Here is a 24,470-nt window from a genome sequence, read left to right as displayed (position 1 = left end):
GGTGGCTGAGTCATCTAAAGTGATTGCCTTTACTGATCATTGCCATCTCACTTCCATCTCTATGGGTTTAAGTTTTAGCCTTTACCTATGTGTGTATGTGAGAAAGGAGCTGCTGTTAACTTTCTGTGGGTTATTGGTTCTTACCAAGGCTTTTCCAGTTTCTTGCTCAACCACTTTTACAGGTTACCATCTATAGCCTATATTGTGCTGAGAAATGGTGTTAAACCCAACACAACACCAACGTTGTCCTCTAATCTAGTGCAGAAAATATTTTTCTTTTGAAAATATTGCAAAGTTTAGGCAAATAAGAAAGTTATAATTAATAATGTTTACATGTAATTGTAGATACAACTATTTAATAAAAAGCATTATGCAGACTATTATAGTGTGGTAAATACATGAGAATTGTGATATTGAAGGCCTCATCCTTTGTGATGTTTAAAAAAAAATATTATGTATGCATAATATAAAAAATATTAGTGTGCCTAAATGTCATATCTATAAGATGGTGTTCTCTCTAGGACCTTTCCCAATAGCAGTCCTGCTGTGCTATCATTTTAGTCTGCTACACTTTTGAAACTCACCACTACACTATCCACTTGTGCTGCTACACTTTCATATTTCCTGCTATCCGTATAAAATAGAAATGTTAAATAAATATCTTGTCACCTAATTCAAAGCCCTGTTACTCAAATGACACATGTTCTTACTTCATCTTGGGTATTTAATTAAGATAGTCCAGGATAATTACTCATTTACTTAGCCATGATATTTTGTACCTGGCTTGCCTGACTATCAGCATTTAATATGTACGAGTATGAAGACCTTCATAGAAAGATGTCATAAAGTCAGATTCTACCACACATAAAATATTCCCTTTTTGGTCAGGTTTTAACCGTGTTGCTTTAGGTCTGTTCCAATAAAACATACATGGACCTATGGAAGGCACCTTTATTTTGGAGTTGTCACCCTTAGATGCAATTCAGAATTTTGTATCATTTTCATATGAACACAAGTAATCAGAGTACCTTAACATATAGTTTTAAAGAACTGCCTTCAATGGGTACCATGTATGCTTAAATAGAACTGCTCTTAGCCATTTGTCTTGAAACTTTTCTGTATTTCTGTTTTTAACTCTACACTGATCATAGACCAGAATAGGTCATGGATGGCCTGCTCATAGTTTTGTCTTATCAATCCATTAGTACAAATGTTTTTTAAACTATGTGGATGATTACTACAAAATTTTTAACATATTAATACCGAGTACTAGTTGCATGTAAACAAAAATGTTGGCACTCTGACATCCAGTATGGCCACCATGATGTCCATCTTGAAAATCCTGTTTTAGTTACTCCTCCTGAATGGAAAGTTGTATTGACATGGTTTTTTTACCATTACCTCAAAAATTATATTGCTTTGCTTAAATAAAAATAGTGCTGATCTGACATCTTTAAAACTTGCTATTGCATTAGTTTCTTTATGGATGGTCATATTGAAATGGGTTTTGCCAAAAGATTTCTTATGATATCAGGTTGGTTCTAAATGAAATGGAACCACACAGTTGGTAGAGCATTGTACCTGCAGTCCAAGAGTGAATGGTTTGATATCTGTCCTGGTCAGCCTGGGTTGGCTGCCTCATGATATCCCTGGTAAAAACACTTACCTTTTATTTCCATAGCACGGTATAACCAGTTGTGTATTAAAACTACCATTAAAACCAACCAACCACCTACAACCATCCTAAATTAAAATGTTGCTGATCTGTCATCCAATATGGACACCACAGCATAAATATTGAAAATCTTGTTATTGCTACTCCTCCTTGTAAGTCATATTGACATATGATTTTCACCAAAAGATGTTTTATGATATCTTGTTCTTCTAAATGCAAACATTATCAGTATAACATCCCATAGTAATCATCTTAAAAATCATATTATCGCCACTAGATGACCATACTGACATGAAGTTTTTGCCAAAAGGTTTATTATGATATCTGTTTTGGGAGTCATAGTAGATTAATTGCAAAAGTGTTGTCTTGTATTCCAAGAGTAATGAATGCAGTACCAGCCTGGGACAACCCATGTCACCTGGATGGATGTGGCATTTGGAAAGGCTCTTTGCTCATGTTTCCTCAGCATGGTCTAGTCAAAACTTGTTTAAATGAACTACTAAAACCAACAAAACAAAAGCTTAAATGAAAATGATGGCTGGCTAAAATTGAATCAGCCATCTTGGAAATATTGTTATCACTCAAGAATATTAGAGTTGGTTTCAACGCACAGCAGTTAAAAAAAGAAGAAACAGTCTTATATTGGATGCCTTTAAATTCATTTTTGCCCATAGAGCATTGGTCCTTTTGAGGGACTCTTGTTATTTGTTGTGGCAGTTATGAAACTCTTAATTATTTTCTTTAATGCACTCTGATCACTTGTGTTATAGTTGCAGTTTCAAATAGCAATGTAAAACATTCATAGGAATATATGCCTATTGTCAGGATATCTGCCAGGTCATGCATAGTGTCAAAATATCTGCAAGGTCATGCATATTGTCAAGATATTTGCCAGGTCATGCATAGTGTCAAAATATCTGCCAGGTGCTCAAAGATGTCTCTATATTTTGTTAACTATCAACTGAACAAGTTCATATGCAAGCAATGGATCAGTATTGAGATACCAGAGTAACAAGTACATGTGCAAGCCATGTAACAAAGTGTTGAGATACCAGAGTAACAAGTACATATGCAAGCAATGGATCAGTATTGAGATACCAGAGTAACAAGTACATGTGCAAGCCATGTAACAAAGTGTTGAGATACCAGAGTAACAAGTACATGTGCAAGCCATGTAACAAAGTGTTGAGATACCAGAGTAACAAGTACATGTGCAAGCCATGTAACAAAGTGTTGAGATACCAGAGTAACAAGTACATGTGCAAGCCATGGAACAAAGTGTTGAGATACCAGAGTAACAAGTACATGTGCAAACCATGGTTCAAAGTGTTGAGATGTCTGAGTGATGATTTTGATGCATATTCTTTCAAAATTTCTACCAATCAAAATAATAAAATACTTTTTTTGGTCTCATTTCTCTATGCCATAAAGTAACCCCCTCCCTCTCATTCACCCCTTCTTGGTTCACTCAAGAGACACTCACCAGGAATATATTTGTCATTCAAATCTGGGCACAAAAACATATGGCTGTGTATATAATTGTCCATCGATTCCATTCCCACTACAGTAGAATGTATTAGTAATAATGTTCATTTGAATCTTTCTAACATCAAATATCGTGGTAGCTATTCTTCTTGATCTCCTTGTTTTCATTTAGTTGAATTGCTTTCAGTTTTCCTTGTGATCATACTGTCTGATGACATTTTGCACTTTTTGCAAGAACTTATTCTTCCTTGGCAATTTGTAGTTATTTAAATAAGATGCTCTTTGTTTATGAAGGAAGTGAACTTGTCACATGATCAACTTTTTGCCATTTAGCTACATTTCTTAATCTATGAGACAGAAGCCACAGTAGCTAATATACCATACTTACTATTGGCAACTTGAAGACATGCTGACTGAAGCTGAAGAATACTGTTCTTTTCAGTGGTTAGCTTTTGTTACATTGATAATTATTGGTGATAATAATAGCCAGTAATTATCAAAGTGACAAAACCTATCATCCAAGGAACACAAAGCAGTAAGGATAATTGGATTACTTACCTTGTTGCATGGATTAAAATTATTTTATTGCCATGTTGGAACAAATGTCATTGTGTTTAATTTAGAAATCAGCAAATATTTCTTGAGATTAATCATTCTAAATTCCATTATGTGTCCACTAGTGAAGGGGTATAATATAAATTTTTAATCTGTATAGAAAATATGCACCATACATTTTTGTAAACCAATTTACATAATTTGTATGCAAGATAAATGGATAAAATTTACATTTACATTATCTCAGTACATTGATTAATGCATCGATACCAATTTAACTCTATTTTTTTCCATTTACACATTTTAATGCTTTAAAATTGAAAAATTAAAATTAAATTTAGATTTTCAAAAAGTTTCTTTCGCTTACATTTTTATCCCTATCTGTCATAGAATATATCAGAACGGAGAAGAAAGTTTGTTTTTATGGTACTGACATTAGCAAAATATTAAATCTTCATTTGAGATTGGAAAGGCAGAAATCATAAATTGTTTTCTGACAAAACAGTGTGAAAGCTAACTTAAGTCGATCACCTAGCATGCACATCAAGGTTTGCAGTCTGGAGGCAGATTCACTCTTGCTGTGCCATTGATCTTTCTGTTCTACTGACAACTGGTGTACCTGGTATATTGGTATGCAACCTTATTTGCATATCAAAAGGGAATGTCTGTCACCTGTATGGAATTTCCATCCATTTTTATACACTGTCCTTGTTTTTTCCTTCAGATAAGTTTGTTTTCTCAGTCGGTACTGTAATTATCTTTCATTTTATTTCATTATTTTAAATTCACAAATGTAATAGTCATACAAGTTTTGTTAATAATTGGCATTAGTGTTTTCAGACACGCACTTTACTGGTATGCAAGAAAAACTATGCAGCCATCATACCTGCCATATTCCCAGACAGTTTTGGGTTTTTTCTGACTTGGAAAGTGTTTTGAGGTCCCAAGAGGAGGTGGGGGGGGGGACAAAGAAAGTCATGCCTTCCAATTGTGAATAAGCTAACTTTTCATGTTTAATAAGCCTATAGGAAATGATTGGAAATTCAAACCTGAATGTAAAAAACAACTTGTCTGATTTTTTTCAAAGCATTTAATACACTTAAAAAGAAAAGAAAATAATTGGTAGATTTCATGTCAGATATCATGACCATACACTTGTGCAAACACCCACATAACCACAACCACACTGACATTAAATTAAAACATACACCAAGTTTCTGTCTTTAAAATGCATTGGATGGCAAAATATAGACTTAATTAGATGGTATTTGCTGTTCTCAATAGTTTTGCAGGGTGTTTGAAGGTAATTCACGTGTCATTCATGTTCATCATTACACTCACTAGTGACTGAATGGTACTGATGTTCAGATTTCTCTGCTGGATTCTCTGAGCGAATCTTAGTCAGAACTGAGTTGTTCTGGATGATCATAATGTTAGTATTATCAAAACTGTATCTGATGCAGTCTGGTCATTACATATGCTTTTCTTTATAGTAAAATGAATATGCATCACATTTAGGGCTGACATTGGGGGAAGGTGGAAGGGGGCATATTTTCAAGTTTAATGGTGGTTTTGCAGGTAATACAGCAGTAATAAATGCCTCTGTCCAGTACAGGTGGTATTGCTTTATCAACACAAATTAACTGTGCCAACACAAGTGTTTGCTAATTATTGTATTTCAATCAATCTATTTCATGGCTAAAATCATCATGAAATGCATAGGTGAATTAATAGTTCATATTTTAATGAGATTAAGATAATGAATAATAATAAAGAGAAGTAATCTGAATGTTTAATTTGTCATGTTGACTATGTTACATATAGGTGGTGCTCCTGTTTTGGCAGACATCATACATACAATAATGATGTACATGTATGTTGATATGTTGCAAATAATTAATTCTTTCCCCCCATTTGCTGGCATGCTTGACAAAGTAAAACTTCATCAACTAATTCTGAAATTTAATTCTGCTGATAGCAAATTGCTTTCTGAATTGCATTCAAAACTGAATCACAATTGAACATTATTCCAACAACAACTGAAATAATCAGGTTTTGTGTTTTATATATAATGTAAAATCTGACTTTATAGAAAGGTTGCCACTTTTCACAAACTTGTCAGTAATCTTTAATTCAGATGGCTTAAATGTTCTCATTCAAGGAAATGATATGTAATAAATTTTGTTCTCATACATGCATCTTGCATCAATTGGATTTACCTATATTGGGTTGTTCCACTTTTTGATCTTTACCTATGCAAATTAGCACATTGGGCTCACCCACTGCAGTCTTCAGACACATCACAAGAGCTATAATGTTAGTCAAAAAGTAATACGTGAAATAGAGATTTTAACCTAATCTCTTCACTTTTCAGTTGGTGCTATTTAAACTGCCCGAAGGTTAGTGTTACATCAGTTTAAAAGAGGAAATGAGGACTGCTTATTGTTTATACATGCTGCATGTAACGGGCATACTGAAGTGTTTTTTGTGGGTGGGGGGTATTTTTTCCCCAAAAAGTTTTGAAAATAATATTCTTTTTAAACACAATGCTGACATTGGTTTTAATAGTAAAAAATCACGTGTTTATGATGACACATCTTGTTCTGCAGTTATAATCCAATTGTTGCAATACTTCCCACAGACTGCAATTAGTGTTTTTGGATACCTGGGATATTGGTATGCAAGGAAAACTATGCATCCATATGTTGCAGTATTTCCCACAGATGGCAGTTAATGGAATCCAGAAGAAGGACTATAGTATATAAATGGGCTTGATATAAAGATCATATTGGACTAATATCAAGAATGGCATAGTGTTCCACATGGTGAATTTGACCTATTTATTTTGACAACACTGGAAAGATTAAATAACTGGCAAGCAAGGAGGACAAAATCACTTAAGTCTTTTAGTTTGGGTATTTTCTCTAGACTTTTTTGTTTCTCATGTCAAATCCCATTACAAGTCTGGCAAAGGTTCATTGTGCTAGTGGACTCCTTGTCATAGAGGAACACAACACTGCCACTGTTGTTGTTGTCATTTTTGTAATAATATTATTATTTGTTTTTTATCTTATAGGTGTTGTCTAATATTGTAAAGCGCTTAGAGCTTCTAAAGATTAGGCACTATACAAAGACCTCATTATTATTATTTTTATTATTATCCTATTGTCTTTAAACTGACATGTGATAAAGTCTTGGAGTTTATAATGTTCAGATTGGTGAGGTGAAACAAGAGTCTGATGACTTACTCATCTGGGCAGTTGAATGGGTCATACTAGCAAGATAGTTTGTTGGGGAAATTCGTGAGATAATTTGAAACAATAATTCTTTGCAGAGACAGCTCTTCTCTGGAGGGAGTGTACCTTCTAAAATGTCCTTTTTCATGAGCAGTCAGCTATCCATACCATGAATTAATTATTGTTTGATTTCTAATTTCAATTCTTGTTTTGATTAAATTATTATATTATTTTTCTTCTGATGCATAATATTATAGGTATACATCGAAGAAGGTGGGATTTAGGACGAAAGTATATGCGATAGTGTTGGAATGGCCTGTGTCTTTAACTCTGTACCTAGCATCTCCAACTCCAACCAGAGCAACCACAGTTACCCTCCTTGGCTACTCTTCATTGATAGGATGGAGCTTGCCAGCATCACATCCCAGTGGGATTGAACTTTTGATGCCAGTTATTCCCCTCAACATGATGCCATGCCAATGGGCCTGGGTATTTGTATTGGAAAACCTTTTACAATGATATGACTTCCTGGTATTACACAGTCCATAAAGGTGATTGGGAATGGTAATGTTAATTAAAAGAATTGATATAAAATCATAATAGAGTATGGATGTAATATTGAACAAAATTTTCCTGTAGTTTTTATGGTGAGTTGGACAAATTGGATATTGAGAATTACATTAGGGAAACATGGTGTTATAAAAATATAACATTATGGTAGTTTAATAGACTTTTTAGAATTTATTCCAATTTTGTAATCAAAGCTGGAGATGGTTTTTTTTTTTTTTTTTTTTTTTTTTTTTTTTGCAAATTTGAATCATATCTTGGTATTTTACACAAATTTAAAACAGAATTCCTGTATGGTTATCTGGCACATTCAGGATTAACAGGTAGATATAGAAACTGGGGAATAAATGCTAGCAATAGACTGTCTTTGTTTTGTAATAAGAATGAAATTAGAGATGAATATCACTTTATTATCTCATCATGCAGGGGTTATTAGGTCCTACATCAGTCTTGATAGAGACTTCATATCTCTCAATATGATTGTCCACAGTGGCTTTATTATCTCATCATGCAGGGGTTATTAGGTCCTACATCAGTCTTAACAGAGACTTCAAGTCTCTCAATATGATTGTCCACAGTGGCTTTATTATCTCATCATGCAAGGGTTATTAGGTCCTACATTAGTCTTGATAGAGACTTCAAGTCTCTCAATATGATTGTGCACAGTGGCTTTATTATCTCATCATGCAAGGGTTATTAGGTCCTACATCAGTCTTAACAGAGACTTCAAGCCGCTCAATATGATTGTGCACAGTGGCTTTAAATGTTGCTGAATCTCCAGGGGATAGCGTTAGGGTGTGAGGGTTGTTTTACTTAGAAATTAAACACAATTCCCATGCCTAACAATATATATTATAATAATCCAAGTGTCAGCTCATATCAGATGAGGGGTTTGGAATGAAATCCCTGTGTCATGGATCAGGGCATATAGTTGTGGCCCTGGTTCCCACCTGAGACAATACTGACATCCTCCTTGCCATGTAAATATGCTTATTGAAAGTGACAAAAACACCCAGACAAATTCAGACATAAAACTGACTTCAATCCTGAATTTTTTGTCTCCACCCCAAGGAACTTGACCTCAGGGGCACAGAATTTGGAGATGTTTGGGGCAGGCCAATAGATCAAAAGGGTTCGTGTTTTAGAAACACTTTGTTTTTAGCAGAACTTCTTTCAGGAACATTTGAACTGATCCGATTGATATTATTTTGGGAAATACCTGAATGTATACCATGATCACTTACAAATGGATTAACCCAGATTATACTGTGATAATATAAAATGTATTAACACTTCATTATACCCTGATCCTTACAAATGGATTAACCCACACTATACCATGATCTTTTATGCATGGATTAATCCACATTATACCATGATCATTTACAAATGTATTAACACTACAGTATTCCATAATCACTTACAAATGTATTAATTCTACAGTATACCATGATCATTCACAAATGCATTAAAACCACATTATACCATGATCACTTACAAATGTATTAACACTACAGTATACCATGATCTCTTACAAATGTATTAACTCTACAGTATACCATGATTACTTACGAATGTATTAACACTACATTACACCATCATTGCTTACAAATGGATTAACCCACATTATACCATGATCACTTACAATGTATTAAATATACAGTATACCATGATCATTTGCAAATGTATTAACACTACAGTATACCATCATTGCTTACAAATGTATTAACCCACATTATACCATGATCACTGACAATGTATTAAATATACAGTATACCATGATCACTTGCAAATGTATTGACACTACAGTATACCATGATCACTTGCAAATGTATTAACACTACAGTATTACCATGATCACTTACAAATGCATTAACACCACATTATACCATGATCACATACAATGTAATTAATATACAGTATACCATGATCACTTGCAAATGTATTAACGCTACAGCATACCATGATTACTTACAAATGCATCAACACCACATTATACCATGATCACATACAATGTATTAACACTACAGTATACCATGATTACTTACAAATGCATTAACACTAGAAGCATATATGAAAAAGCAGTTCCAGGTGATTGGATCTTCTGTGATATCATGTACTAAAACTTTAATTCTCCTATAATCATAGATTATGCTTCAAGTGAATGCTGTTAATATGTTATGCTCATGATAAATAAAAAATAAAAAGTTTATTTGACGAAATCATTTTATGGTCATTTGAGTTTGTTAATATTTTGATCTTTGTCAGTTAGATTAGCATAACATTTTTATGAATTGTTATTTGCCAGATACAAAATGTGTGAATGGTGAGTCATAGATATCAATTTTGACTCACTTATGAATGGTGGGACACATAGCAGTTTTGTCTCACATGTGAATGGTTAGACATAAGTTTTGTCTCACTTATGAATGGTGAGTCAGTGTTATATGTTTTATCTCACTTATTAATGGTGAGAACAGTTATCAATTTTGACTAACCTGTGAATGGTGAGACATAGGTATCACTTTTGCAGTGGCAAAAGCAATGTCAGAAGGGATGATGGCATTATCAGCAATTTTAAGTTTTGCATTAGCAATCATGAAATTCTGCTGTACCCTATATTGGTTGTTGTATTCAGCTGAATTTTTTGGAACAGCATTACTTTATGCCTTAAGTTTGCATCCTGTTATGCTATGAATCTATCTCACCTGCATTAGCAGAAAGCTTTGTTACTATAGCAACATTCACGAGCCGAACACCAGATTCCATGAACACTTGCTTGGTTGGTATACATAAATCAAAATAAGGTTGATTTTTATATTTCTTGCATGCCATTGTAAATTTCCAATCTGAATCACCTGAAAATCGGCTGGATGTTTGATGTGGTTATTAATATTGCCATATATACTAGCTTATAAGTTGAGTCCAACTGCAAATATAATATAGACCCTCAACTGCCAATGGATACTATGCCAGCAGATTGGAATCTGTGCTATTTATTCTTCTGAGTATTGTTAATAAACTGCATAGAACCAGATCTCTTGGCAAATTGTGAGATGACAGATCTGGTTCTGTACAGTCAGTAGTTGGACTCATAAGGGAGCATAGATGGTAAATGGATGCAAAATGATTTTTTTGTGTACATTTCTAAATGAAAATGTAATACACCGATTCCAGGTTCACAGTACTTTGTATTTAGTTCTTTAATTTGCATATTATTTAAATTCATTCAATGTCTCTGCCTAATTTGTGAAATGAACCTCTCACCTAGTTTTCTGACAATATGTATGGCTTTTAATACATTAATAACGGAATATGCATAAGAAACAAATAAAGTGATATGTGGTATTAATGAAGTTAGATTCAGTGAAGATTTAAATATTCTCAGGTACTCAGTTAAGTCCAGTTACTTAACCAATATATGTTTTCTTGATTTTAATTAAAAATGATAATAAGCAACATACTGGTTTTTTTAATCAGGAATTTTTTTACATTCATTTAAAATTTTCTTAAATGCAGCAAACCTCCCTACAGTAGCTGCAGTTTAACAGTTCTGTTATTGTTATGCAACATGTGCCATAACATGCCACTGGTGCATTTTTTATTTTTGTTTAATCCAAGTCCAAATCATCGAAGTGTGCCAAAATTTTAAACTTTTATGCAACATTACTTGTATCCTTCTATCCTGAAAGTAGTGCTGTATATACTCGCTCATGAATCCAACTGCAAACTGCACAGACCCAGATCTGCTGTGGCATAATGCACTGGCAGATCTGGATCTGTGTATTCTATTTGGAGTACCAGTAATCAGTCAAACAAACAATATAGACCCTGACCTGTAGGTGGATTACACTGCAGCAGATCAGGTTCTTTGTGGTTTACAGTTTCACTCGATGACTTCATACCGTAAAATGTTTAGTCCATATATATTGTAACTTAGTACTGCATCTTCTTTACAGTAGTAAATAACTTGAATTTGTCACACCAATTTGTTAAATGTATAATGCTTTTTCTTTTTAGTGCTCATTTCATTTCAAACAATTTGAATACAATCTTCCCTTTACAAAGTGCTGATTGTAAAAAAGGATCAGTTGTCTAGTACAGTTACTGTATTCCCCTGTATTAATGTTAGAAGCACTTTTACTTGACATCACAGATGGGAACAGTTTCTTAAAATCAATTAGAAATTGTATATGCTTTTGTGATAGTCAGTCCCTTAAATGGCAATGATTTGTGTCATATATATGGGATAAGACTGTACACTAAAATCATCACTCACACAATGTACCAGTAGTTCAGAGTTTAAATCTTAGGTAGAACAAAGATCATAGATGCTGATCTACCGGCACTGTATTACTGACCTGATCTGCCAGTGTTACAGCATAGATCCTGATCTGCCAGTGTTACAGCATAGATCTTGATATGTCTGTGTTACAACATTGTACTTTATTTGATTGTGTTACAGCATAAGTTGTAATCTGCATATATTTGATCAACCAATATTAGAGAATAGAGACTAATGTACCAAATTGACAGTATAGAACCTGATCTATTGACCTTACACCAGTGAGTCTGATCTGCCAGTCTTCCAACATCTAGCCTTATCTACCAGTCTTACATCACGTAGCTTGACCTACCAGTCTTACATCACGTAGCTTGACCTACCAGCCTTACAGCATGTGGCCTGATTTATCAGTCTTACAGCATATAGTCTGAACTGCCAGTCTTACAGGATATGGCCTTATCTACCAGACTTACAGTATGTAGCCTGATCTACCAGTCTAACAGAATGTAGCTTTATCTACCAGTCTTACAGAATGTAGCCTTATGTACTAGTCTCACTGCATATAGCCTGATTTACCAGTCTTACAAGATGTAGCTTTATCTACCAGTCTTACAGAACGTAGCTTTATCTACCAGTCTTACAGAACGTAGCCTTATCTACCAGTCTTACAGAATGTAGCCTTATCTACCAGTCTGTCTTACAGAATGTAGCCTTATCTACTAGTCTTACAGAATGTAACCTTATCTACCAGTCTTAGAGGATGTAGCTTTATCTACCAGTCTTACAGAATGTAGCTTTATCTACCAGTCTTACAGAACATAGCTTTATCTACCAGTCTTACAGAACGTAGCCTTATCTACCAGTCTTAGAGGATGTAGCTTTATCTACCAGTCTTACAGAATGTAGCTTTATCTACCAGTCTTACAGAACGTAGCTTTATCTACCAGTCTTACAGAACGTAGCCTTATCTACCAGTCTTACAGAACGTAGCCTTATCTACCAGTCTTACAGAACGTAGCCTTATCTACCAGTCTTACAGTATGTAGCCTTATGTACCAGTCTTACAGTATGTAGCCTTATGTACCAGTCTTACAGTATGTAGCCTTATCTACCAGTCTTGCAGGATGTAGCCTTATGTACTAGTCTCACTGCATATAGCCTGATTTACCAGTCTTACAGAATGTAGCTTTATCTACCAGTCTTACAGTATGTAGCCTTATCTACCAGTCTTACAGGATGTAGCCTTATGTACTAGTCTCACTGCATATAGCCTGATTTACCAGTTTTACAGGATGTAGCTTTATCTACCAGTTTTACAGGATATAGCCTGATCTACCAGTCTTACAGAATGTAGCCTTATCGCCCAGTCTTACAGGATGTAGCCTTATCTACCAGTCTTACAGAATGTAGCCTTATCGCCCAGTCTTACAGGATGTAGCCTTATCTACCAGTCTTACAGAATGTAGCCTTATCGCCCAGTCTTATAGCATCTAGCCTGATCATACTTTCATATAGTATGTGGCCTGATCATGGTACAGTATAGCATAGAGCCTGATCTACTGGCCTTACAGTTTAGAGCCTAATCTACTGGCCTTACAGTTTAGAACCTGATCTACTGGCCTTACAGTTTAGAACCTGATCTGCAAGCGTTACAGTACAGAGCCTTATCTTATTTCATGGGTCGTTGGTTCTGCACTGAATGGAAGACTTTTTCATGTCCCTGCATAGAATTTGCTAGATGATATGGGAAGTTTTCTAGATTGCTCAAATTTGGTTCAGATCTACTTGATTATCATTAGGAGGATGGGAGGGACAATTTCTCAGGCACTATTAAAATATAGTATTTTTGGTTTTTTTAGTAGTTGTAGTTGTTATTGTTGTTATTATTTCTGGAAAATGTGAAAAGGATTGAAAATTGTAATTTATCCAAAATAATAAAATAGTTTGATCAGTATACCTTAAGGGTGTGCTGCCTTATTAATTTCTTTTCTCACTTCTTTTTTCTCTCTCTTCAAGTAAGAGACCGTTCCGATGGCCTAGTGGTTAGAGCATCCGCCTTGGATGTGGGATGTCATGGGTTCAATCCCAGGCTGAGTCATACCAAAGACTTACAAAAATGGTACTAACAGGTGCCTAGCTTGGCACTCAGCATTAAGAGGTTAGTGTTAGGACTGGTCAGCCTTGCGTCAGGATAATGTGACTGGATGGGACATCATGATACATGTCCGCGGCATGATGCCCCAGTGCTAGACATCACTATAAACTGCCACAATGCAGACATCATAGCAATATGACTAAACAATTGTTAAAGCTACGTTAAAAATCCAAATCACACACACACTCTTCAAGTAAAAAAGGGAGCAATTATTTTTCTTCCAATTTTACCTGTTTTAAAAACATATAAATAAAAAGAGTTGAGTTATTCCCTCATTTTTGTTTGAAATATTTTTCAAACAATAAACAGCTAACTGGCAATTGAAAGAAGCAAGAATGTTTTTAGCAGGGTTCACATCTTGACTGAACACTTTCAAGAGATTGCAGTATGATGTGAAGGTGGAGTGGCACAATTTAAGGCATCTCTTGGTGAATATCATGGAGCCCATGTCTGTTGTACTGGCATTGGAAACAATTGCCTTTTCTGGATAATATTTTTTTTGCTTTCTGAGATTGATTCAGTGAATAAATTTGACAATGACAAACACTGATATATTGTTCTTAATGGACAGGAATATGCATTATCTTCATCACACTGTAAATGTTTGCTTAAAAACATCATTGTTTTGACTCTTGAAAAATGTATCCCTGGTAATATAATCAAGAGTCAGGTAGTTTTGTATCTTTGTGTACATACACTAGTCAGTTTTATATTCCATTTTTCCAGAATGAAATGTCATCCCTGTGATGAACAGAATGCTCAATACTGAATTACCAAATAACTACTTAAGGACATTGCATAAAAAAAATATTAATTTTATTGTGGAAATCAAAATGAAGAAATAAAAAATATCATTTATTCATTTTCAAAGACATGACAATAAATCATGTTATAATTAATAGAAATAATGAATACTGTGTAAATACCGTAAATAAGCAAATGTAACATGTGAGTTATCCAAGTTTTCCCTACCATGTACACACCCAGTTGGTATATATGTATCTGTGTTATTGTGGCATTACATATGTTTGGGATGTGTTGCTCCCAGTATTTTATTTAAACTATTACAGAAGTCCCACCCAGGCTCTATTTTGTCGGAAGTTAAATTAAGTGAAAGATAGATGTAAAGCTCCAAGCCCCCAGTCAGCAATGCCGACGATTAGATGATTAAATAGAAAAAAGATTGAAATTTAAAGAATAAAAATTTAATAACAATTCAGTAATCAAATCACTCAAATTTCCAATTACACTCCTTTTGCTCGACCCTTTAACAAGCATATTGCATTACTTGATTAGCACTGTGAGATTGACTTCCACCTGTCCTTGTATTTCCACTCTTCTATTGTATCTTTCTCTCTCCTATTTCTCCCAATTCCTTCTCCCAATTCCTTCTGTTCCTCCCTGACCTTTCTCCAAATTCCTTCTCATCCTCCTCCTCAGCTTTCTCTGGACTCCTTCTCCTCCTCCACTTTCTCCAGACTCCTTCTCCTCCTCTGCCACTTTCTCCCACATGACTATACGTCTGTCAACTTCGACTCTCTCGGCTACGGTGTCCATTCCATCTCCAACTCTTGAAGACTTGGGACCCAATGGAACTGGAAATTCTCTGTCCTCTAAAAAGCTTCCCGTGTAAATACAGGGATGGTACAAGCTTTGCTCTTAGCCCTCTCATCTCACACTACACACAGCCTATCATCAGATAACGCCTATTAAATGTCTTCGGTCACGCATTCATTCACATCGAGATACCCTTACGTTCTTGTATGGCAAAACAAATGTCATAATACAGCACAGTGTCAATTACTTCTTATACATACATCAATAAATTGCGTCACATCAGTACATATTCACAATAATCAGATGCATTTCTTTACCTTACAACTCATACAAAGTACACAAACGTTCAAATATCCATGATTTGATATATGCATACGTCCGTAGTAACAAATATTACATACTTCAACCATGTTTCCAAATTCACAATTCAAGCATGTGTAAATTCTAACATAACGCATTAATAAATTCACTAGTTTACTACAAAGTAACCAAATAGCAAATTATAAAATTAATTCTGACCACAAGCTAACAATGTACATAATTCCGCCTCTCATCTGATAATTCTCTATGTTGGACTAAAGCCCATTTCTCAAATATGCATGTAAAATGAAACACTACAAAGGAAACACTACAAATGTAATTATACGTACTAAACGATCATAGTAATTAAGCATACATGCTACAAATAATTACAATTATGATGCCTTGATATTCTGCAAAGTCGAGCAAACAGCTTACTGACCTTTCGAAGCTTTTTTCTTTCCTTAGAATCTACCTCTAATTTCTCCAGTCAGATTACGAGTGGCTTCTTTCTCGGAGTAAACCCTATTGATCTGCAATCCTTCCAAGAGAATACTGACTTACCCTTATGATTTCGGAAGGTATCATTCAGGTCTGAATTGTATTCACGCACTCTATCTCATAGTTTGATTTGATATCGCTGTGGACTAATCCAATCAAACTTAGCGGAAAATGTCCCTCTCGCTTTCTGTCATCGTGGGGACGGAAAAGAACACACCCCGTTCACCCCGACGACTTCCCTTTGATCCTGGGACCAACCGTTAAGATATAGGTGTGATATCAGCAAACCTTTGTTCAGTGACGCGACCCATCGCCTTCGCCGACTCTAGTTTCAGGTCTCTGGCGGGTCATGTTTACCTTGCGTGAGATCAACACTAACCCTGCTGCAGTTTTTAAAGATCAAACACAAAGCCGCAGTAATATTCCCAACATATGTAGATTATAACTTATTTATACGTGACTTTTTAGCTAGAGCTTAGCAACCGTGACAGTTATACAATTTGTATTTTACTCATATTACATCGTTGTAGTAATATTTTAAAAGACTCATTTGCTATTTCAAATAATTCATCAAATTTAAATTGTCAATGAGTCTAATGTTGATTATATAGTTCTCTTATGTTCTCTAACGTTGCTTCTTTTTGTTCTTGTTTTGTTTTGGACTCTTTGGTTGTTATTTCTCCCTTTTGTTTTTGTTGTTGTTTCTGTTTGTCCATCTCTTTTTCTTTCTGGGTTGTCTTTTGTCATAGTTCTCACTGTTGGTTTTCTCTTTGGGGTTGTTTTGGACATTCTGTTTTTTTTTGTTGCTGTGTAAGACATTTATAAAACACAAGACTTCACCTGGGAAACACACCCAAGACGTTAACTTACCCAATTAGAATTCAGATTTACATAACCGTCATTATTAACACACATTATTTCCAGGGTTTGGAAAATGTTTAATTTTCCCCTACTTCCATTAATATACCGATCTCTGCAAATTTTTAACTTATATCAAATATTTCAACAAGTACGAACGCTGTCTCTGCAACATTTCAGCCCTTGGCATTTTGATAAGCAAAACTAAATCTGTACCCTTGAAAAGTTTCGATCAACAAAGTTACCTAACGTACACTCATTATTAATCAGTCATGTTCCTACCAGATGCAGTCAGATATTAGGAGGATGGAAGGTGTGGCCTGTGATTTTTTCTTTCACATCGGGATAGTTTATTTTTCCGGCAATATAAGGAATATAATATGTACTTTTTTGATAATTCAGAGCAAAAATAATTTTTTTTCAAACTATTTTTGAACCGTGAAATATTTTTTCAAAACAATTCTAAGATCTCACCCAGAACATCAAATGATCTGTCAGTAATTCAAATTACTTCATGTCGCATGAACGTGCATCGACTCATATATTTAAGATAGTAGAGTGTCGTGAGGGCGATTTAAAGTTCGAGCCCTGACCGGTAGCGACATGTTCCCGTTTCTACGTAGCTGTAACAATCGGAGTCACAGCGCTACAATGTATACACTAGTAGTTTATAATGATGTCTAAGACTCGAGAATAATGGTGCAGACATGTGACATCATGTCCCACCTAGTCACATTCTCCTGACACCAGGCGACAAGTCCTAACACTAACCTCTTAATGCTGAGCACCAATCGAGGCAGCTGCTAGTACCGTTTTCTAAATGAGCCTTTGATATGACTTGGCTGGGGTTCTAACCCGCGACCTCCCGTATCCGAGGGGCACGCTCTAACGCTTGGGCAAACTGAGCGGTCATTTTTACCATAGAACATTCCGATAATAGTTGAGCTGAGAGGTATCGCTATATAACCTGGCACTAATCCCTACTATCTCAAGTTAATTCGCTTACTCCAGATAAGCAGTTGTTTTTTTTTGGGGGGGGGGCGTGGGTGGTGGTAGTTATGTCACATGACAAATTATTCCCTTGTAACGTTCCGATAAACTTAGTTTATCTGACAGGTATCTCCATATAATCTGGCACTAATTCGGACACCCCCTCCCCCTTTGGTCATGTCACATGATAACTGTGCATGAAGACTATTTCACTATATTTGGGTTGTGCCGTATGCGACATAGAACTAATAGTTTGTAAATCCGCAATCATTCTCTAATGGATAAACTATGTCAGTAAAAACGGTTCTAAGTCGCATGATTTTTTTTTAAAGGAGGTGAGATGTTTTAATTGCGCCGCATTATTTTTATATGTGATTGAGCAGAGTTATGTAAGGATTCTGGCAAAACTGGTTTAAAGTTGGCATATAAACGAAAATCACATTTTCATGTCGTTTACTGAGACTTTTCAAACGCAAGATTGAATCATTCATCAATAGCTTCCATTCGTAGGAAGGTGATCATTTTCTGTTTAATTGTATACAGTACTATTTGTTTTGCTAGAATACATGATAGGTCGATATGGATGCAGTGACTTGGAAGGATTTCATCCCTTAAAGCCAATGGAATACCGTATACTCTCTGTTAAAAAGACTAGATGTGTGTTTCCAATAATAACGAACTTCCTGTGTTTAGGTCAGGCTGCTGTGTCGACATTGAAATGTCATTAAATAAGGGACATAACTCAAATTCTAATCCTAAAATGTAATTATTATTCAGCGTTTACCTACCTTGAAACCTTGAAATAGTTTGACAGCTCGTGTAGCACTTAAAAAAATACAGGATTCTCGCAACAGAAAATGCTCGTCAAAGATAATTGTTTAACTATTTATATTCAGAATATTGTGTAAATATATTCGCTGGTTAGAGATCAAGAGATTAAAAAAACTTTAATAATTTATAATTAAGGTGACATGCATTTAAAGTGACCAGCGATATTGGTATTTATCATGATATAATAATGAATTTGATTATCAATATCTCGCAAGTTAGATTCATCCCTCTGATCCTGTTTAATATGTTATTACATGAACCAACACTCAATATATTCATTTTTTACATTAATTATGGAAGCTAAGAAAAGCAACAATCAATTCTGAGCTTATGTCAACTGATCAAGCAGTCAGCCATTCGAGCAATCTACACATAACTCCAGTAATAGGGTTGTTAGCAGGCAAAATGTCTATCCCATATTACTACTGTTGTTATTGATTTAGCTGCATGGTATTTCCGGGGTTATAAACTTCAAAGAAGCTTTTATGCACTTGCTTGCCTGACTTTGCTTAATTGGGTCTGTAATGTCAACATGTTTAACATTGCAGCCAAATAATTTCACTGTACTATCAATTTGTTTTTATTTAATTAAGTCCATACCTTGTTATTATTAATCGGGAAATTTGTGCTGAGGGATTTTGCTTGATCGATGAATCTGATAACATACGAAAAAATAGATTTAAAAAAAATGAATTTATTTTATTCCCTCTCAAAATGTACATGGATAAAAGTTTGCCTGATGACTTCAACGAATAAATATATATGCAGAGAGAGAGAGAGAGAGAGAGAGAGAGAGAGAGCGGATGATTGGTTGGATGAAAGATCGAATGAGGGTAAAAACCTGATAAAATATTCTTGAAAAGAAATCATACTTCCAAACAGTTACAAAAGTTTTCAGTGACTACGGGCAAATAATAAACGAGCATCTCGAGAGTATCGAAAGTTCTATACCAAGATGGAATGGTCGCGTCAAAGAACGGCTATGCATGAAATGCTTAACTCATCTGGCGTTGTAACGGTAAGCCTCGTCATGGGCCTCACGGTGACGTAATGTGCAAAACTCTAGCTAATTTTAAGTGTTGTGATGTGATTTGGATTTTAAACGTAGCTTAAATATTTTTTCAGTCATATCGCTACGATGTCTGCAGTGTGGCAGTTTATAGTGATGTCTAGCACTGGGGCATCATGCCGCAGTCATGTAGCATGATGTCCCATCCAGTCACATTATCCTGACACCAGGCCGACCAGACCTAACACTAACCTCTTAATGCTGAGCGCCTAGCGAGGCAGCTGTTAGTACAATCTTTGTAAGTCTTTGGTATGACTCGGCCGGGGGTTGAACCCACGACCTTCCGATTCCGAGGCGGACGCTCTAACAACTAGGCCAACGGTACGGTATAAATTGTAAATGTATTTGGATTGGAAGCATTAATGAGAAAGTATGTATGTTTCCACTTATAACAAGAATATCCAATAATAAGAAATGTATCTTGAATTCTCAGGAATTATGATCTTCAATTCTAGTAATTTAGATAGAAAGAACAAATTACTCTTTAAATGTATTTCATAAATGTTTCTGTAACACACCTAGGATTTCTTTTGTTTAAAATACATTTACATTTTAATTTAGATGGATTACAAGGTCCAGGATAAGTGACTTTGGAAAAGTGATATCTCCTAACAAATTGTTTACTTTATTCATTTTTCTATTTCATATTTTTTATTTTGTTCATTTTCCACTATCTAATGCCTATAATATAGTTTAAGAAAGCGATGCAATTATATGTTTATGCCTGTACGGCACTCTTCATTATTCGGTACTGAATTATGTACTGTATGGTAATGTACCTATGACTTCTATATGTTATGTGCTGTCGTATTTACATGCAGTTTTTGTTGCTCATTTTACTGTCTTGGTTGCCTTTATCTAGCTTTCTAGATTAAACTTATCAAACGCTGATGATGATTGGTTCTACAAAACCTAGCCGGTGTGTATATCTTGATAATATACGAGACGAGTTCGGTGATCTTCCAGCCTTGATATCAAGTTCAAGGTTTGAAAGCCACACAGATTTTTGGATTGTATTTATCTTGTGAACATGTCAACTCAGATATACCAGAAAGTATTGTCGTTATCAGACTATGTATGTTGGTGTTTATATCACGAATATCTTAAATGGTTTAATCACTCAGCAGTTTAAAAACAAAATTAAAAGGGAAGAAAGAACATTTTCGTGAATTCATGTAAATTTTATTTTCAGCCTGTGAAGAGTCGATTCCTTTGAAAGACTCGTTTTAGCTCTACTAGTACCCTTGGGGCTTTGTCAATGGTTACTGCTGGTTGTTGTTGTTGATCTAGGGTTTAACGCCATTTTTCAGCACAAGATAGGCTATACATGGCGGCCAGTATAACTGGTGGAGGAAGAACCCTGGAAAACCCAGGGAAGAACCACCGAACCACGAGAAGCTACTGGCAGGCTTTCCCACCTACCCACGCTAGCCGAGCCTTGGACTCGAACCCACGCAGGCAGAGGTGAGATGTCAGTGATCCGGAACGGTGAGCGCTTTAGACCACTCGGCCACTCGGGGCCCCTGGTTACTGCTGGTATTTTTGTACTTAACGAGGTTGTACATCTACAAATGAATTTATCAAGATTTTGCCTATTATTATTTTTAATGCACAAGTCGATCGTCTGCTCTTTTATTTCGATTTCAGGGCAAAGGTTCTGACTCGGGGTTTTTAGCTGGTATATTTTGCGAGCAGAGTCTTGCATGATGGGATGCCTTTTAGCTGTTTTGACGTGTACATTATTGTGATTTAAGCCGTACGAAATAAAAACAGAAGATTCGCGTGCTGGATGAGTATGGTTTTGTTTAACTTACACAGTCATGTGCAAGTTTCAGAGGACAATGCAGAACGATGAACGCTGTAATATTGCTTTCACCACAAGTGAGCGAATGTGCGATTTTGTCGTCAGAAGGACTGGTGTTTGTGATAACCGAAGGTAGAATACAAGGCAACGTCACAGGGTCAGTTCGCGCATGTCTAGTAACTTGTCCTGAAGTGCGAATATTTTGTGGCCAAAGTCTTATGTCAACAGTACATAGAGTTGGAGTGGGTTTTATACACCTACTGATAACATTTACTCATTAGAATTACTGATCATGTCAGAATAATGATCATACACTAATTGCTGTGTGTAAAGGTTTGTCGAAGAACTCGGAAATGACTTTCATTGCTAGAATTACATACTCTGGTTCAGAATTTTCTTCGTGCCCCGGCAAAGGTTTGCACACACAAAAAACAAAAACAATGGGTGACTTTTATTCTTGTATTATCAAAATTTTACCGGCTGGCTTTTTTGCGAAGTCAGTTGTATTCAAACTTGTGAGTTTCACGCCCTGTTTGAGTACATTTGATGTGGGTGGGGTGAGTGATATAGGTTACACATGCATGGGTGCTCATCTTGTGTTTTATAGGGATGTATTTTGTACGTTCTAGACATGTGGTGGGTCTGTGTTTTGCTTAAACATGTATTCGGGGTGTGTACAAATATGAAAAGATGCTCAAGTTATGCAACTAGTCCTTATCATAGCATATATCTAGTAACGAGCATTAGATTTCTTCTGGGTTTGTTTTCAATAACGTATTTATGTTTAATATTTTTATTGAAACAAACAAAATTAGAATTAAACTGATGGAAATATGTAGTGGTTAAAAATGTTTTTAAAAAAGCCCTTGGACGATTATATTACAATATACACCTAAGTTATAATTATGTGTCCTAAAAACTTTACATTTAATATTTCTGTTTATTTTCATGTTTATACAATGTCCTTCTTTCTATCTTACGTCTTTCAGTAAGAGTTGGAAAATGGACCAGAGAGGCAGTTCAGCGACTTCTGGTATTAATTTTCATATTTGATGTTAGTTATTAGTTATAGAAATTATGATTGATGTTTTACAATACAGAGTGGCCGCTGTTCTGTTTTACTGTGTGATACACATTCAACAAAATCGATAAGTCTGGCAAACCATCGTGCGATAGAAGCAGCTGGGATATTTTCTTAGATAATTGTGAACGTACATATATCGTTCTGTATTTTGTATTTGTTGCAATTTATAAATCATAAGAACAAAGCTACCATTACATAGATATTATTCTAACTTTAAAATGTTCCGGTGGCCTAAGTGGTTAGAGCGCCAGCCTCGTACGCGGGAGGTTCGAACCCCGCTGAGTCGTACCAAAGACTTATCCAAATGGTACAAGCAGCTGCCTCGTTTGGCGCTCAGCACTTGCGATGTTAGTGTTAGGACTGGTCGACCTGGTGTCAGGAGAATGTGACTGGATGGGCCATGATGCTACATGTCTGTGGCATAATGCACCAGTGCTAGACATCACTATAAACTTCCACATTGCTGTCATCGTATCGATATGAATAAAATTGTTAAAGGTATGTTAAAAATCCATAAACACACACCCATTCAAACTTTAACACAAATGGGAACTTAAGAAATAACTCCGTGACTTGCAAACCTGAACGATTCTAAGAAATAACTCCGTGACTTGCAAACCTGAACGATTCTAAGAAATAACTCCGTGACTTGCAAACCTGAACGATTCTAAGGAAATGAACCAGTTTCAACAAGATGTTTGAGGTTTGCAACATAAAATGTCATTCATTATAAACTCTGTGGACTATTTTTAATCGTATATGTCTGCAGCTGGCTAGTTCTGACCTTTCTATACTTAAATATGGAACAAGTAATGATGGAGGTGTAATTATTTACGACATATACGAACTGCTGCAACATAGCACATACGTCGTTGGATTGAAATACGTCACAAAATCATTAGACTGCTTGTCTGCCTTTTATACAGGACCCGAAATAATCCATTAGGTAATAATTTTTATGACTTTTGGATAGGGCGGTCGATAAAGCTATGGTCGCGGCATAAGAGGTTATATTGTTGCGATATTTTAATATAAACTTTCTTTCTCAGACTCAGAATGGAATGATTTTCCGCATCATAAGCAAGTATAATTTTCCAGCGTTATCATTGAATCAGCTAGTATAATAGACAGCAGTTAAACCTTGTTGGAATCCGTGCATACTTAGTACCAATATTACAGATGTAGAGGTGGGTACAATTGCCGTTGACCGTAATGTAAGTGATCGTAAGAAAACTCGCTCTCTGTTTCATTGATTTAGCAGTGAAATGTTTTCGATGTTTCGAAAAAAATGTTTGAAATTATAAGAATCAATTATTTGCTGGATGCTGTGATGCTCAATATTGTGTTACTCGTTTGAAGAAAACGTTCTTTATATTTGTCTTTCAAATTCCTGTTTTGTACCAATATTAAATATTGGTGGTCAAAACCAGACACTTCCCGAACTCAGCTCAAGGACTAAAAAGGAATCGTAATTTAGTTTCATAACAGAACGTCATGCACGATAATGATACTTATGAT

General features: G+C 35.4%; 1 protein-coding gene across 2 annotated transcripts in view; it reads left to right on the top strand.

Annotated features, from left to right (window-relative positions):
* LOC149789036 (alpha-L-fucosidase-like) overlaps positions 1 to 9,743 on the top strand; it is a 44,945-nt gene extending 35,202 nt beyond the window's left edge. Inside the window, exon 8 of one of the 2 annotated variants that reach the window (XM_089975211.1) lies at positions 7,209 to 9,743. In XM_089975211.1, the coding sequence (XP_089831337.1) occupies positions 7,209 to 7,470 (262 nt within the window). In that variant the 3' untranslated portion in view covers positions 7,471 to 9,743. The remainder of the gene's footprint in view (positions 1 to 7,208) is intronic. The other variant, XM_089975212.1, reaches the window with a different exon arrangement.
* The last annotated feature ends 14,727 nt before the right edge of the window (positions 9,744 to 24,470 follow it).

This window comes from Sinohyriopsis cumingii, chromosome 11 (assembly GCF_028554795.1).
Source record: "Sinohyriopsis cumingii isolate HCF-2022 chromosome 11, ASM2855479v2, whole genome shotgun sequence".
NCBI classification, from domain to species: Eukaryota; Metazoa; Mollusca; class Bivalvia; order Unionida; family Unionidae; genus Sinohyriopsis; species Sinohyriopsis cumingii.
This window is presented reverse-complemented; position numbering and strand designations above follow the sequence as displayed.